The following is an 18,455-nucleotide window of genomic DNA, read 5'->3' as shown; positions in this document are numbered from 1 at the left end:
CTTAAGGATGAAAAAGAGAGTTTATTTGTATTTAATTAGCTCTTTTGTATAACTTGAGGTTCAACGATATTTAAGAATTTCTAACAATATTAGTATTTGGTCATCAAATAATATTATTGTTAGATTTTATCACCGAACCTTGACAGAAGTTTACTACTATCAAAAAGAGCGGTTTCCTCGCATTCATTTGGAGATCGTAAGATTTACACCAATCACATATTTTTGTCAAATGATTAATCAAAGTTACAAACTTAGCTGATACCGTCTAAGGTAGCGGTAAAGTCAATTTAAAGATCATTTTCATCAGCATTTATAGAAGATAGGAGGAAGAAATTAGAGTAGAGATAGTATTCATGAAAATAAAAAAGGTAAAACAAAAGAGTAGGCTTGTTTTAATTCTTCCATATTGACTGGACCTAATTGGTAAGGTGTATTGTCAAAGATGTACAATGTATATTGAGTATGTTGGATTTATCTTAACTGTTTAGAGAGGAAAAAGAAATAGAGTCCCCATTAAGATCATCAGGTTTCAAATTCTGTTGGCAAATACACAATAAATTAATATGATGTAAACAAAATAACCTAGGTAGCGTGACTTGTGTACAAGACGTTGTACTTACAGAAGTCTGGCATTGATGTAATTTGGCGCTCCGTTTCAAAACGTCCTATCCTAACAGCATTTGGCACGCACAATACGTAATAATAAAATGATGGTATTATTAATGCAAGCCATTGATGAGTTTAACCTACTTTGGTCAAGTTATTTTCATTATCTTATTAATGACAAAACAAATGGCGATGTCTACTGTTATTTTTTTTATCTCACTAATCCCGTTATAAAGCCAAAGGCTTTGATTTGAGAAACGTTAAACGAAGTCTAATCTTTGCTGGGGTTGTGGTATACTGAAGATGTCATTATTATTGATACGAAAACGAATATCATTCAGGACATGAGAATATTTTATTTTATAAATTTCCATTAAGTAGATTTTTTTCTTCGTTTACACAACTGCCCACCATTTTTCACTTTAACTACAATAGGTTTATTTTCCTACGACATGACCGGTCTAGCTAATTGTCAATTCGAGATGATTAAACACGTTTTCTTTAACAATATCGGTATGATTGCATAGTGTCATGCAACATGTTGCGGTAATTTTATTCCAATTACGTGAGAATTAAATGATATACAAAACGGTTGAAATATGTAATATATTTTTATCCTTAATTCAAGTAAAAAAGGTATTTTTTTCAATTTCTTTACAAGGTTGATTTAAACTTCAAATATTAAATTAATTTTTATTATAGTCCGTAATCATAATTTCTCCATCAGGGCGTTGTTTGAATAGTTATTCCGAACTATATATCTTTATGAGGCCGCTCGACCGTTGGCCCTCCTATGTAAGCCTGCAGGCTTACCTCTACACTCCATAATATCGTACTATTGAAAGAATTAGCGTTTGTCCATTATTTATGACCAAAAAAAAATCTGTGCAGACTACCTAATTTACATAAACAATGCAAAGTGATACTTTAACGCGAAGCCGGTCATTGAGAAGAATACGTCAAGATAAATACAAATACCTACCTACATTAGCATGTAGGTACCGATAATGTTATTTAGATTAATATTTAGTACTTATCTATCTATTTATATTTATCATTGACATAGGCACGAGCTTCTATATAATGTGTTCCATATTGTCAGCTAATAAAAATAAGGATATATCTTACAAGCCAATCGAATAGTTTTAGACGGTGCGTGCGAAGCAAAGAAGAATTAATAATCAGTAGAGGTCCACCTTTCTACTAAATACGTCTGCAATATTAAGTGCATACAACTTACCGAAGATGCGTGATGGAGAGTATATAAAGCGTTGCTAAAATCCTTTTCATTTATATATAATAACCATTTTTCCCTTACCGTTAAAAATAACTGATACCTAAGTAAAGTGACTGACGTTTAATACTTTTATAATGGAGGTTTTTATGAGACGAGAGGATTAAGATATGAAATATATGGCAATATTCAGCGGTGCACTGATATTATGAATTAGAAGCCAGACCCTTTTATTTCTCATTAGTCCCTGTTTGTTCATTTAATTTCTATTTATAGTCACATATAATGATAACGATGGGATTATATTTGCTAAGGACAACTGTCCTTAACAGAAACTAGCCTGCTGTGCAAGAGCACAAATGTTCTTACACAACCTGAGAAGATAGACACAGGAATAAGTAGAACAGCTTACATTGTCCAAGTATCATATCATATATCTCTATATTAAAGTATTCAGTAATTCAATGCGTGAATATTGATTTTCTTTTGATTAGATAAAAGTTATTATCTTTCCGCAAATATCATCTTCGCGCTATCTCATCACTGACGCAAGCACTCTTGACTGTCATTCTTTGAATTTTAATAATCTTAGGCTGCGTGTCCACACGAGGGCAATAGTCAATTTTCTATAATTATCTTATGATGTCAATGAAAATTCATATAATTTTATGTAGTTAGTGCGAACTTTCTGAAAATTTGCAAAATAACAACCATTATAGCTATAGGTTTTTTTATTTACGTAATTTATTTTTAGTGCAACAGGTGTGAAGCAGAAGGAAGACCTAAAACAAAAGAAGTATGAACTATGTGAAGGCCGTGAAAGAAGTGAACATAGAACCAGAGGTGGAGATGAATAGACATGCAAAACATACCAGATCCGTTAGATTCGGTAAATGAATCATGGTGATGAAAGTAATTTATCTTACGTAGTCGGGTAATCTCTATAATTAGTCGATTTTGTAGTACATATATGTATGTACGTAAGTGATCAAATCGTCATCTGTATTCTTTTTGCATTTGAAATCTATCTGTCCTAACCGTATTCTGCCTCAGCGACTGGGATCTAACTATTAAAAACTTCTGTTGTGTGTTTTCAAGTGACTGACATACATACAGACAGCGGTTTTTTTTTAATTAATTAAATTAGACAGGTGGTCAGGCAAATGGTCCAACTTATGGTAATTGGCACTGCATTAATAAATGGTTGGTCCCACTGCTGGTCTTATTATGACACTTTTTTGCGAAATTACGTGTTAGGGACAGTTCAGCTCCGACGATTTAGAATATACGTAATTTTGCTTATACCTTTATTTTAATTAAAAACTCTTATTAGGTATACAGTTAAATAATAATATAATGATTAATAAATTATCTGTAGAGTAACAATGCAAATGTTTTCAGGAGGCGCGGCTGAGGGATTAAGCGGCGTATTTGCTCGTCTTAGCGAGATCTCTTATCATTTTATCACAATTGACAAGTCTGTGAATGACATGCACCGCGCATGGACCGCAAGCCTGAAGCTCATGAGTCGGAGGCGTGCTGAAATCGGGCCCTCTCATTGGTCAACTAATGCACGTCATAATCATAGTTGTCATGTCTTTAAGGATTACTTTTATCGTTTGTAGCACTCGCTTTTGTAGTGTAAAGTAAATCCTATTTGTGAATATGAACAGGCTGGTGCTGTAAGTGTATGCTATGAAGTACTTTATTAGCGTTACAGACAAAATATAAAGGTTTTTATTTTTATTTATGAAAATTTGTATTATTGTTTGTATTTGTTTAATGTATTATTATATTTACCAAATCAAAACAAATATTGTTCACGTAAGATCCACCTAGCCCCTATGAATTGATATTTCGATATAGATGACTGCATCATAATAAATAGCTTATTCAGTACATAATAAATAAAATAGGTTTATTTATAATTTATTTAGAAATTTAAAAATATAATAGTATAAATTTTCTATACTTTATAATGACTGAGTCCGATAATTTATCTATACTAATATTCAAATGCTTATTTAAAATTTGTATTTCGTTTTTCCTTATAAGTATTTCATTAAAATACGAGTATAGTCTAAAAAAGGCATGTGACTTGTTATTGGCAAGTAAAACAATCCATAGTAATATTATAAAGGGGAAAGTAACTCCGTCTGTCTATCTATTTGTGCCTCTTTAACAGCCAAGCTTGAACTATAAATAAGTAATACTTTTTTATATCTAACACCTAACGTTCAAACCGTAAAACGCGAGCGAAGTAGCGGGCAACAACTAGTTTCTCATAAAGGTTATAACGCAGGATGTTCAGTAAAAATAATGAGTGGAATGTTTATAATTTTTAATGTAAGCCAATTTGTTTTGAGATTTAATCATGACACAGTAACGCGAGTATTGAGACGACAAAACATTGCTAGTTAAAAAACAATGGCTTTAGCATTTGTAAATAAAAAATTGTAATTAAGAATTCTTAATTGAACATGCTATTTGGAATTATATTCTTTAGTGAGGCTATGTACAGTTTCCTCTTGGAAGATAACACTGAATACTTAATCAATTATTTCACTAGTAGTACTTACTAATTTCATACTATTTTCCAAATCAAATGGAAGCGCCTGTTTTAATAGCAGAAGAACTATTGAATAAATCTTAGATTTACATCTATACATATAATAAAATTGGAGTGTCTGTTTGTAATATTAAAATAACCCATTTATACTAAATGCATATGTATGTATACACGGTACATATACAAAAATATTTTTTTTTTTACAATTTTTGTCTGTCTGTCTGTTTGTTCCGGCTAATTTCTGGAACGGCTGAACCGTTTTCGACGGGACTTTCAGTAGCAGATAGCGGATGTAATAAGGAGTAACTTAGACTACTTTTATTTTAGAATTATACATAGAATAAAAATAAAATCATGCTATAATATCCAAATAACTTAAATTCAAACAACGCGCACGAAGTCGCGATCACAGTTAGTATTACAAATTATGTGCTAAAAAGTTGGGCTACCTTATGCTACAATCAGTCTTTGATTAATATTTAATACCATCTACACCACCGCGATGTCTAGTAATCCACAATTGGCGATTTATTAATACATTTTCGGCCTCGCACAACCAATCTATGGAAACAAATTTCGCCGGCGGTATTCCGAATTGACATGACTTGGAAACCTTCTAGAAAGGAGTTTACTCATTCTTCGAAAGTCAGTGCACCTGGAAGTTACCCGGATATAGGTATCCATGGGCGGTGGTTGTAACTTTCCATCAGGTGCTTCCTACCCGTTGTCACCAATTACATAAAAAAAAATATATTTATAATACAATAAAATTATACTTATATATTTAGCATATATAGTCATGGTTTAAGTTGTTAATTTGTCTTTAATCTTCCTGCCGTTGAAATAGATTATAGTGGAATATATATATAAAAGTAAATAACAACATTATGTAAACCAGCTTTAAAGAAACGTTCTTTTTTCTATATTATTTAATTATAAAATATTTTGAAATTAGTTTATTGTTATTTATTTATTGTGACATATGTAACTCTTGTTTTCATGTTTTAGAAGAACTTGCACGTTGAATTTATAAAATATTTTTATAAGAAAAGTGATAAGTGAATTAATATTTCTCTCACTTCAGATAAAAAATAATAGTATGTTAAGATGAGCCGCTTGGAAAATCCAAAATATTTAACGTGCATCGATATCTTTACAAGCCCCACGCTCTATGTACCTACTCGTAAACATATATGTTGTAATGACATAATATATCGTTTTTCCTACCATAGTAACATTCTAACGTAAATTGTAAATATTCTCATTTAGTTAATTTTTTATTTATTTTAAGAAAATAAAAAATTAACTGACTAGAGGCTGCGGTTTTGTTTATATATCTTTGGGCGGGATTTGCCACAATCGCCACGCTTGGTAAACTTGTACGCTTGGTAACTTTGACGATCGTAGAAAGTTAGTCAAAGTACTTAGAGACAAGCTGCTATTCTCCGGTAGTCTGTGGGACTTAGGACTACGCCTCAACGGGATAAGATGGGGTCTGCAGTGTTTTGCATTGATCCTTATCGATGTGAAACATGAACAACCGTTAGTATTCTCCGTACAAGTTTTTGACTTTTATAAGCTAATATGAAAAAATTCTTTAAATTATAAATAAAATGAAATAATTATATATATATTTTAATAAAATGTGTTGAGTTTCAGTGATAAATATATTTTTTTAACAAAACCTCCTTCGAAGAACATTTACTTTTTATGACAATTAATGTTTCGCTAAATTTTCATAACAGAAAGATATTAGTATGTGTTGGATGTTATTGTTGTGTTCGCAATATTTTCGCTACAAATTGGCAAACAAAGGAGAATAAGTTTAATCAGTAATAAGCAATTTTTTAATAAGGTATTTATTCCTTGAATTTTGTAATCGAAGTTCTTAATACGTTTTTATTCCTTGAATTTTGTGAATACTTGTCAGTGATATGTGGTCATTGTGAAATTTGTGCTAGCATGTACTAGTATGTTAATTTGTGAAGAACATTCTCAGAGCGGAAACAGTGTTAAGAAAATATCATGCAAGTACAATTTTAGCATTATATTATAATAGTATGCGGAATTCTAAAATTACGATGTCGTCGGACCGATTTCAATCACAGCGACCATTCTGCCTTACTGCGTTTAGCTCGTTCTAGTCGAACAAAGAATAAATGTAAACAATACATGGATTTTGTATATTCTATGCGTTTTTTTATAGCTCTTCTATATTATGTCCTGCAAACAATTCTTGGTTAATATGTCTTTATTTATAACACAACACCATTCTCAATTTAACTACTTATATTAACTTGAATTTTATTTCCAATAAGCCGATTATGAGACGTGATGGCCCAGTGGTTAGAATGCGTGCATCTTAACCGATGATTTCGGGGCAAGCACCACTGAATTTTCATGTGCTTAATTTGTGTTTATAATTCATCTCTTGCTCGGCGATGAAGGAAAACATCGTGAGGAAACCTGCATGTGTCTATTTTCAACGAAATTCTGCCACATGTTTATTCCACCAACCCGCGTTGGAGCAGCGTGGTGAAATATGCTCCAAAACCTTCTCCTTAAAGGGAGAGGAGGCGTTAGCCCAGCAGTGGGAAATTTACAGGCTGTTAATGTATGTATGTAATGTATGTGATTTTTTTATAGCTCTTCTATATTATGTACTACAAACAATTCTTGATGAATATATCTTTACAACAATACAACAACATACTCAATTAACTTTAATTTTATATTAACTTTAACTTTATTTTAACTTTTATTAACTTATATTAACTTTAATTTTATTTCCAAATTTCCGATAACAACTTACATCATTTTGGCATTTTCTTTGAAGTTAAATAATAAAATAAATTACATTTATTTTATCAGTGCAGTGAAATAATTAGTACAATTGGATTTTATTATCTAATTCGTTTGCTATATTTGTCTAGAAGTCCTTTCGCATCGTTTCAGATTAATTTATTAGCTGTCATCCAATAAAGGGTTAGCATTTGTACGGAAATATCGGAAAGTTATTATGACAGATTTATTTTGCCTTATAATTGGCTTTTATTAAATAAAATAATTATTTCATAATTATTTCTTTGATTTAAATACGGATATAATTCCTATTTAATTTTGGTGGTGATGCTGGCCACACTCCCGCACCTTTCAAAGTTTCAAGAACTTTCGATTTCGTTCTTTTTGCATTTTTACATCTTCGGTTTAACACCGAATTCAAACTTCAAATTCGATATGCTGAATATATCGGTGAGTTACCTTAATAGTTGAGTTTCTTAATTTGTGATTGCTTATTACTTCAGTGCTTTAACAGCATATATCTTTTCAGAATATATTTATAATGGAGTTTTAAAGTTTGATAAAAACTTTATACAACATTTTTCTACGGACCTTAAAAAATTTTAAGTCTTTAATTCTTGTTTTTGCTTAAATGCGTTGGTTTGCAATTTAGAAAGTCGTAGTCTTGTTTAATTTGTGATTTACAGTGATTTTTGACCCATTGGAATGATTCTCCGGAGTTGAAATCGTCATTTAAAGTAAGCAGGACTTTGAACCTCCAAAAGATAAATTACTGCTTACAACCCTCGTTAAAGGTAATCTCTTGGCTATTTACACGTTTATTGAACCTGTATATTTCGTATTGCAGATGGTTTTTTTTTTACCCACCACATGGATTTGAAATATTAAGTGTGGACGGCTGCAGTTTCCTGGTTGAGTGTGTCTAGATACCTGCTGGTGCAACTCCAAGGATGGCATGCCTGTTCCATTAGATATAAACAATATCCACATGTAGCTGGAAATTTGGTGATGTACCCACTTTAATTTTTTATACAAACTTAGTTACACCGGCCTGGCGAACGGTGTACTAAATAAATAAACATACAATCTTTGAATCGTCAGTGGCGCCTACATTTTAATATTTAATAAGATAAATTATAATGCATTGAATTTTCAAACATTCCTTTTATCCCAAGTGACCCACGCTGAGTCTAGCTGGCATATTTTTTAATTATCTATATTACAAAACTGTAACTAAATTAAGTAACTAAACTTATTGTAAGATTTATAAATTTTGGTTTCAACAATTAAATAGTTATATAACAAAACTGTTTTCTTCAAATCCATACCCACAGTAAAAAAGGTAACAAACATAAATTCTTTCGGGAACGCGACTGAAAACGTAGGAGGGAAGTAGTAAATAAAATAGTAAAAATAAATAGTAATTATGGTAAAATTTATTAATTTAAACAAATGTTATTTATTTTATTAAAAACGAGTATATCCGCCACTTGTATCAATCACAGCTTGTAGTCGCTGTCGCCTTGATCCAACAAGGCGAGAGCATATGTCGGTTCCTCTGAAGCTCTCCCAAACACTTCAGCAATGTTCTAAGACAGCTGTTTTGGTTCTATCGTTATTATTTATCCACCGCTGCACCATCAAACCCAAAGATTTTCGATAGGGTTTATATCCGCCGCTTTTGCAGGCCAAGGAATCACCACCACTTTACGGTGCCGATGGAACCATTCATCACACGTCACGTCATTACATTAACCGTAACTCAAAACAACGCCCGAATAATATTACAAACGTTTTATTCTAATTTTTGTAAAATTGCAAGATATTGCAAGAAAATATATGACACTGACAGACTTTGACAATTCAGTAGAAGATATCATATCTATGTAATTTAAATCTTGTAATGACTTATTAGGCCATTAAAAAAGTTTCATGTTGATATGACACTAGAGGTAGTCCAAAGATGTTACACTATTTTGAACCAAGTTATCATACTATGTTAGTTTAATTTTATATGCAGTTGTCTGTTTAGTGCTTTAGTTTCAAAAGGTACTAAGAGTTTACGACTTTGATAAATGAATGAATTTGAAAACTGACGAAGGTTTTCTTACTCTGACTGTACATATATATATAATACATCGTTTCTTTTAAATTTTCAAACGAATATAGTAAACTTTATCCACACAATAAGTAGTAAATTAAAGAAGCTAAAGGATAATAATAATAAAACAATCACATATAATTAAGACCCCACTGATAACGAGTTCTTTAATTACTATAGTTTACTAGGCAATTATGTATTGCTTGATAAGTTATCTTTACAACAATTGTTAATATACATTATATTATGTACATAGAAATGTTAAACAAACACTTCACGATAAGGTATTGAACTTTGAATAGGCCATGCACGGTCATGAAAACGTCAGTTTGAAAGCTATTTCTAATACGATGTGTATCAATTTTAATTTTGTTGTTACCTTTAATTGACAACAATCAAATTTGTTATGTAATATTGTTGTCCAGCTTACAGATGTTTATCATACGCTCGTCATCGTCGTTCTGTTCGAACGACGTTCTAAATACATTAAAATGATTTTATTTGAAATTGAATTTAAAACATCGTGCAAATCCATTTGTACTAATATATTTATTACCAGTCGTTTAAGTTTATATTTTTCTTTAAGACTTGCCTTGTATTCTTAAAGTCTTAGTTCAGCCTAGCATGCAATGACTTTTTACCTTTATCCATGGATAACAATATCTGGTATGTCGTGCGCTTTACCTACCGTACGTTGATGGTCAAACTTCATAATCGGCATGCTTCTGAGAATTAAATGACAATCATCATTTTATTAATTTTTTTACAAGCAGCTTGTCACAACTTTATAAGTTAGTAACTAGACCTACGCAGATACAGACAGACGTTGTAAATATATTGTTAAACGGCATTGAAATTGAACTGTGAAAGATGACAGACACTTCCTCATAGATAGAAAAGATAGTTCACGTCAATTTATCAAATTTACTCGACGATCTCAATATAAACGATAACGTATCTGCGATTCTGTAGACAAGTGGATGTTCAAGCTGCAATTTTTTTAAAGCGATATTCACGTGTTTGTTTTTATATATAATTTAAAGAAATTATAGTATGTAATTATTTATTTTTCTTGACACTATATGTATATTGTACAGTGAGCTGCGTCGTTGTTTTGAATTGTTCTAAATCCTTTAGGTTTTGTCTCTAATGGCCTCAGACTGTAAGAGAAACATTCGCCGGTCTCTAGATTGCCTTTCATTGGATTGTAAAAGTAAGGAATAGACAGTACATCTACTTTAACAACACACACTTGTGCATTTTTATATTTCCTATATACTCGGTCTCTGTTAAGAATGCCCAGCGTGGCCAAAATCGCTCAGAGGTGCATAATTACTAGCGTTATGTTTTAGGCAGCCTCGGCTGTATTGCTGTTTACTCAAACTCAAATCAAACTCAAATTCCTTTATTCAATATAGAAGCATTATACTTACTTATTGATAGTCAAATTAAACATTACCACCGGTTCGGAAAAGGAAACACCCTGACATGAGAAGAACCGGCGAAAGAAACTCAGCGGGTCTTTTTAATTTTTGTCAGTTTACTAGGATCAGTCTCTATTTATAGCAATCATTGTATCTGTAAATCACTACACTGACACATGTGTAGTAATCTGACAGTAGAGATATCACATTTTAAATTCCTTGATTGGAACTGCTTTGATAATATAAGGAGGAAATCTTACGTAGGGTGTCAGTGTCTATGGGTGCGACCACCACAACATACCAACGCACACCGCATTTGCTCACCTGACTTTTTTATTTTGACCGATGAGGTTTTAATAGAGTTCGTAATCTTGATTCTTACAGCGCTAATGTCAATGGGTGTTGGTTGTAACCATTGTTATTGGCCTCTTGTAATAATAATATATCATTTATTTCAGATTATATGTTCATTTTGTTAGTAACAATAAGTAAGGATAAGATATATTAATGTTAGTACAATAAATAAGACCAAAAAAAACTGTTAATAATCACTGTTGCGCCATTCCGTTAGAGATGGCACAACAGTGATTGATATACAAGCAATCAAGTCTGCTTGCGACCATGCTAAGTATGCTGTTGGTGTCGCCACTGTAAAGTCATCTTTATTGTTCTCATATGTCTGTCATTATACACAACATTATCTACAATTGTACAACTTTAGTTTGTATTTTTGTAAATACCTAATAGAATATCTACTCGTATGTTATCCTACCCAAAGCTATTTTATAAAATAGAACCTAATGAGCTGGAAGGCCAAGTGTTTACGGTACAAAGTATCGATGACGTTCAAATGTATGTAAGTTATTAATGTTAATAGGAACATGATATCATCGAGATGAACTTATCCGGTACTTATATAATAACTAAACTTTGTTTTAGTTATTATAATCGACTACGTGTGGATTGTCTGTATTTCGTAGCGGCATGAATTTGAAAAGGTTTGCTTATCACCTGTTTAGTACTTTCACGCTTTGCACATACCATATCGAATCATGTAATTATTACGACTTTGCGATTAAATAGTTTTGGCTATAAAGGACTTAATAATGAAGCTTCTAAAGTAAAAGGCCCCTCCCATATCAAAAGGTCTGTCGCTCATTTTACCACGCTGTTCCAATTCGGGTTGGTGGATGCGGCATAATTATTATTTTTAATGTAAAAAAAAAAACGTCGAGGTTCTTCTCACATTTTTGACATTCAAGTCAGTAACGCTGCTACATTGAAGATTACGTTGTTACGTCAACCGTACCGATCAATCTCTTTCATGTCTTCTCCATCCTACGTGACATTTGCGAAATAATCTGTGCCCTGTCGGCAGAGCTAAATGCCATTAAACTAAGTATTTAATTGAATTGAAGATTACGGAAAGATTTTGACTTTGTCTTGACATAAATAAGTGGCCTGTCTCGTTTTTCACTGATATATTATGTTTAATCTATCTACCTATATTAAATAAAAGCGGTCAAGTGCGATTCGGACTCGCCCATGATGGGATCCGTAGCAGCACATAACATAAAATTTCTTGTAGTTCGTTGTAACTTTTGAATGAAAGGTAAACTGCGGTTTACGATTTATGACGTATTAAAAAAAAACTACTTACTAGATCTCGTTCAAACTAATTTTGGGTGGAAGTTTGCGTGGTAATGTACATCATATATTTTTTTTAGTTTTATCATTCTCTTATTTTAGAAGTTACAGGGGGGGGGACATTTTATCACTTTGGAAGTGCCACTCGTGGCTACGACATATGGACGGGCAGACAGACAGACATGACGAATCTATAAGGGTTCCGTTTTTTGCCATTTGGCTACGGAACCCTAAAAATGAGGAGAGAATTTTTTGTAATAAACTGCCGGACTGAAAAACTACTTAGGATATTGACGTGAAAAACGTGTATTTCATGTAAAAGATATAAATAGTCGATAGTCTGAAAAATTATTTGGAATCAGAATAAAGCAAAGAGTGACATTGTTTAATTACATCTTTTGTGGTGCTAAACTTAACTATACATCAACATCGCTTGTCACTTATTACTTGACTATTTCTTATTTTTTTTTATTTTTTTTATTGACATGTTCGTATAAAATACATTAGTAACTTCGAGTTGGAATTAAAAATTTACATTAGACGTTAGATCTTTAAAATACGTTTTACATTCTGAATTATGAGTATTTCCGCATTTTATTTTAGTTTAATTTAATGCCTTCTCCTCAAAAGGAGGCCTTAGCCCAGCAGTGGTAAATTTACAGGCTGCTAATGTAAAATAAAATTAATTTAATGTCCGAATTAATAAATATTTTGAATCTGTAACACTATGTAAAGCAATAATCGGATTTTTATTAAAACATGGCATTGTCACCTATTTTTGTTGAGAAATTATTATTTAAAAAATTATTTATGGTATCATGATACTTTTTTATATTTCGAATCCTTTAATATTATCGTCAATGCGCTTATAAGTTTTCTTAACTTTGTGTAAGATATATTCCATAGAGACAATATACATAATATTTCAATTATTTTATAGAAAATTGAAGGAGTTGTTCCAATAACATTGATCTTATTAAACGGATAATACTATCTGGCTTTAGACTGACTCCGAGAGACCTGCATTCTGTAACCTGTCTGTGCAGGTAGAAGATGTGAGTTGACTGATAATATTGATTTCCTAGGAGTCACACTTGAACAGTTTTATGTATAGTAGTGCTGTTATTTGTGAGCAGACAGCTGATAGGATCATTGGCTATGCTGCGTTTATTTGAGATGAATTCTATAACATACCACGTCAACGCAAACGTTGGTCTGCTGCAAGATATCTTTGGCCCCGTGTGTTCTTATGGTAAAGACCCACGTTGATAACCTGTTTACATGAAATACATTCTCGTGTGTATGGTTAAACAAGTCGTGTATTCTTACTATTTCGGCATTAGTGGCCCAAACATTACGATAAATGGACAACATCAAAACAAGCGTATCTGCGTCAGTACTTAGCGAATGTATTTAGATTTAAAGGTAAAAGTCTACAGTTAATTAAAAAACACAATAAGTCAAGACAAGTCTTATTGCCTTATTCGAAGTTCGATGATCATATTTACCTAACCTATTTATAGACTGCACTCGAAAACGTATAAAAATGACGTTAATTATGAAAATCTAGTTAGTACAATCACACTTGAGTCTCTGAGATTACCACTCTCTAGATAAGATTATACTCGTGGTCTCACTCAAGTCTTGATGCGGTTTGTACATGTATTGTGTGCGTAATTCGATTACATAAATAACGTCAAGGAAAATCCAATTAGTACTTTGATTGAATTTAGTTTGCTCTCGTTCTATATGAATACTTTAAATATTATATAACACTCTAATGTAACACATATATCGAGTTAGGGTCCTTATTATTCAGTAATTCGTATTACTTTATTTTTTTTTAATGTTATATATCTTACTAATATAACATCATGCGTGCAAATTAAATAAATAAAATAAGCAAAAGGAACATATAAAAAGCTGTGTGTAAATTGGCTGAAATATATCGATTTTTGTGGAAAATGACGGAAAATATCGATCGGAAAGTCGTCATGATTTTAGTAAAGTTTTAGTGACGTGCGACACGTGATATAATATATTATCCGTGCGAAGCTTCCCAGCTGCAAAAGCGGTTGAGTGAGTGAACGTACTCGGTGTTTTTTCAGTACTTTTATTTTCATATAGCGCGAGTTGGGTTAAAATCGTTCGTTCGAATTTCCACCTGATTCGTTTATATGTTGCTCTCTAGTCTGTGGAAACACTCTTATTAGCTAAAGAAAAACATCAACGAACGAAGAGTGTTCGAATCAGTAAGAAATTCGATCGGTACGATCAAGCCCAACGCACTATATCTCTTTGACAAAGATTCTTAAAATAAACGTCACGTTTAACTGACACGGTTATATCTTTAATTTCCGTATATATTTCATATCTAAGATATTAAAACATTACTTTAGATCTAATGTAGTTAATTATAAGATCAGTAGGTGATGACAAACTCATCAAATAATTTGTCACTTGATGATAAAAAAGTTGAATTTTATCAACTTAAGTAAATAGGAAGTGGGGCGATTAACGACTAAAATCGTATGTTTTTACTCATATTTACATTATAATTATTGTTGTTAAAGGTGCGATATTGTAATTCAATTGCAAAAAAAGTCTTCCTATTCGAATTAAATCGTTCAGCTTCAGATTAAAAAAAAACTTATTTTAGATATGGTATCGTATTAGTAGGATGCCTTGAAAAGGAATATGCTTATTTTATTTTCAAAATGTTATTTTTTGACTTCATAGAATTTTACAAAAGCATTGTTGTGGTGTGCGTATAGTCCGTTATATATATATAAAAATGAATACTAGTCCGATAGTATCCTTAAAATCTATTTTTTTTTACAGAAGATATGTTTCACTAATTTGTTTCAATGTGACGTCAATCATAACACTGATCCAATAGGATCGTATTCGAAATGTCCCGACGGTAACAAGACAATAGAAAACCAGTTTTGTTTTATGCACAGACGGCCCCAAATTAGGTAGCTCGTAAACTTGGCCCGTTTCACCTCTGAGCGCCTGACGCCAAACGAATACGTTATATGAGTGATTGTGGTTCTCAACATATAAATATAACACCCTCATAAAACTTTTTCCTCGTTATGAAGAACCTCTACGTTCGCAAATTTATAATAGGGAAAAAAAATCACATTTCGAATTAAAGTGAAAGTCGTTATTTATTTTGTTAAAAGTTTTGTGCAGTTCAATGGATTTTTGGTAACCTAAAGCGTAACAAATAATATGTCTGCACAACCGTAGCAGCTATATCGTAAATCGTTAGTTTATGGATGATAAAAATTTATAGATTTTTGTGACAAACACACAAATTTTGCTTCATTTATCGCATTCGATGTAGAGGCCAATGACTATTTGTTTTTATAATTTGCGACTGGATTTTATTCTATATTTTTTCATTGAATAATAATTTAATAAATATATTATTAAATATTAATATTACATAACGGTAAACGTCATATATCTAATAATCATATAATTTAATATTATAAATTAAATTATATAACATGAATGAATAATGAGTAGATGTAACGTTTGAAGCATTTGGTGGTAATGAGATGTAGATTACTAACAGATAATTAATTCGTACGTGACCAAATAGTTTTCACTTAGTTATTGTGCTTTGAAATATTAATATTGTAATGATATTTTCAATTGCATCTATTTTCCAAAGGCAAATAGTAAAGATAAAATAATCTTAGATATATATATATATATATGCGTTTTGCTAATATTCTCTTCCTCTGGTATAATATGTACTTACCACAAACTGTTTTTAATTAAAAATATTTGAAATACAAAGCTATTCGACTTTACTTTATACTTATCAGAGCCGGTAATCAGGGCTACTACTTAGGGGCCCACCTAAGACATATCTGCACGTAGACTTGAATTAAATTAATTGAATGGGTTTGATTAATTGCAGGACTCGTAAGGCTGCAAACCATACGATCTGTATTTAATAAAGTTATGGATTTTTTCGCATTATTGTCTATTTTTGACTTTGACTTCACTTAGCTGGGACCCCCTTGAATCCACGGGGCCCTGGGCTGAAGCCCAAAAAGTCATATGGTAGATCCGGCCCTGTCGGTAATGTCTTCGCTAACATTTAAGGCGCTATTTTTAAACATATACTACAAATTATTATTTGAGACCAATGACGTCAATTCCAGGTTGACCTTTATTTATGTTTAATCCTTTTGTAATCAACCATACGTCTCAATATCTTAGCTATCTACCTAAGAATATACCTCTATACAACATATTTTTTATGATAAATAAATATTAGGTAGGTAAGTACATTATTAATTGATTATAAGTTAAAATGTATTCTTATAGACCTACGTGAATTTTCTTTTATTATCAGCCCAAAGTTTAAGCTGTATGCAGATATAAAATTAGGAGATATTCATAATAATACTAATCATAATAATAATTAAAGTTATGTATAGTGAAACTCTTACATTAATTTATATAATTACATAAGTTCAGCATTAATCTTTAATCTAGTGGGAGGAATTTGCGTTATGTATTCTTTAATGTTATTGTAAGTTTTATGTTTAGAGTTTATTAAGTTTGTAGACAATGCTAAAGTGGCACCGATTGGTTAACAAGATTATTCAGATCCCTTTACAAAATAAATAGTCCAAGAACTCCATTCACAAAATATATTTACTCCTGTAGACTGTAGTGTTAATATTATCTACATCGCGATTGAAACCTAAGTTTTCACTTTAGTCTTAATAGAACTGCAGTGTTTAAAATATTTAATTGTTATTGCAAATTTTTTTTCGGTTATCAAAGGGAGTGTACATTACTCGAGTTGTATAAAACCCCAAATGATATTGAACGCTTTTCCAGGGAAGGCAAAATTCTTGTATAAATATTTTAGGTATTAACTTTATGCACTTTGAGAAGCTCTGGAATAAATATATCACCTGTAACAAACTCACCCGTGTAGTATATTCATCCGTGAGCACGTTTTTTTTTTTATAAAATAACGTTTAATTTATTTAAAATACTATATTATTTTTGTGACTCACGATACATACCTGCATATTATATGCACCAAAAATACAAATATTTTTGGCATATCTTTTAATGATGATAAATTTTTCTTTTTGAAACTGTACAAAATTGTAAACGAAACCTCTTCAAGGGTCTTATAACTTTATTTACCAATATATGTACTTCGAAAGCCGCCGTTATGTACTTCTATTTACTATAAGTGTAAAAATATTGATGTAGTCATTCATGACGATTAAACGGATTACAGAGCAAATAATTCTCTTAGTCATTACATGTATAATTGCAAATATTTAAATAAATGAATTTGAACGAAATGAAACTTATCAAAAGAAAAGAGCTTATCAATAACATAAACGAATACCGAGCGTCTCAGAATAACTTAATTACGGAAATGAAGGGATCAGTAAAAGTAGTTTGAGATTTGGAACTTCAATGGAATTTGATAAATTTGATATATCACATCACACGTCAATAAGATTCTACACTCTTACATATCAATTTCACTGATCTTAGCACCTGAGTTATCGAGGCATGCCCGTGAGTCGCGTGGTATTAAAACAAGGTTATTGCGTTGCGCCGTGACAGTCGACTGCAACCTTCCTACGTTGTACAACGCGGCGTGCTACCGGCCGTCAGAATGACAAACTGACGCGCGAACTTACTTACCTGTAAAATAACGATTCATTCAAATTAAATGTTAAATAAAATACCCATTAAGAATATAGGTCAGAAATAAACTGTGCAACTATATCTGTGACCAGAGACCGTTGTTTCTTTTTTTAACTTTTTTTTTTTAATTTGAACTGTAACTGTGAAAATGGGTTTGAAGCCGGAAGATGATAAAAGGCCGAGCAAGCTCGCGATTATGGATGATATATCGGATACGCCACGTAAGTTTTTATTTATTTTTTAAATTTTTAAATCGAATATGAAATAAAAAACAATTTCCAGAGGTCGATAATAACAAATACATAATAATAATCATTTAAATTAGAAGCATATATGTCTAATTGAACGAGCATTACGTTTTTT

General features: G+C 31.6%; 1 protein-coding gene across 1 annotated transcript in view; it reads left to right on the top strand.

Annotated features, from left to right (window-relative positions):
* Positions 1 to 17,995: 17,995 nt before the first annotated feature.
* LOC113397850 (putative inorganic phosphate cotransporter) overlaps positions 17,996 to 18,455 on the top strand; it is a 56,397-nt gene continuing 55,937 nt past the window's right edge. Inside the window, exon 1 of the mRNA XM_026636368.2 lies at positions 17,996 to 18,313. Coding sequence (XP_026492153.2) covers positions 18,241 to 18,313 — 73 coding nt within the window. The 5' untranslated portion in view covers positions 17,996 to 18,240. The remainder of the gene's footprint in view (positions 18,314 to 18,455) is intronic.

Source organism: Vanessa tameamea, chromosome 13 (assembly GCF_037043105.1).
Source record: "Vanessa tameamea isolate UH-Manoa-2023 chromosome 13, ilVanTame1 primary haplotype, whole genome shotgun sequence".
Lineage (NCBI taxonomy): Eukaryota > Metazoa > Arthropoda > Insecta > Lepidoptera > Nymphalidae > Vanessa > Vanessa tameamea.
This window is presented reverse-complemented; position numbering and strand designations above follow the sequence as displayed.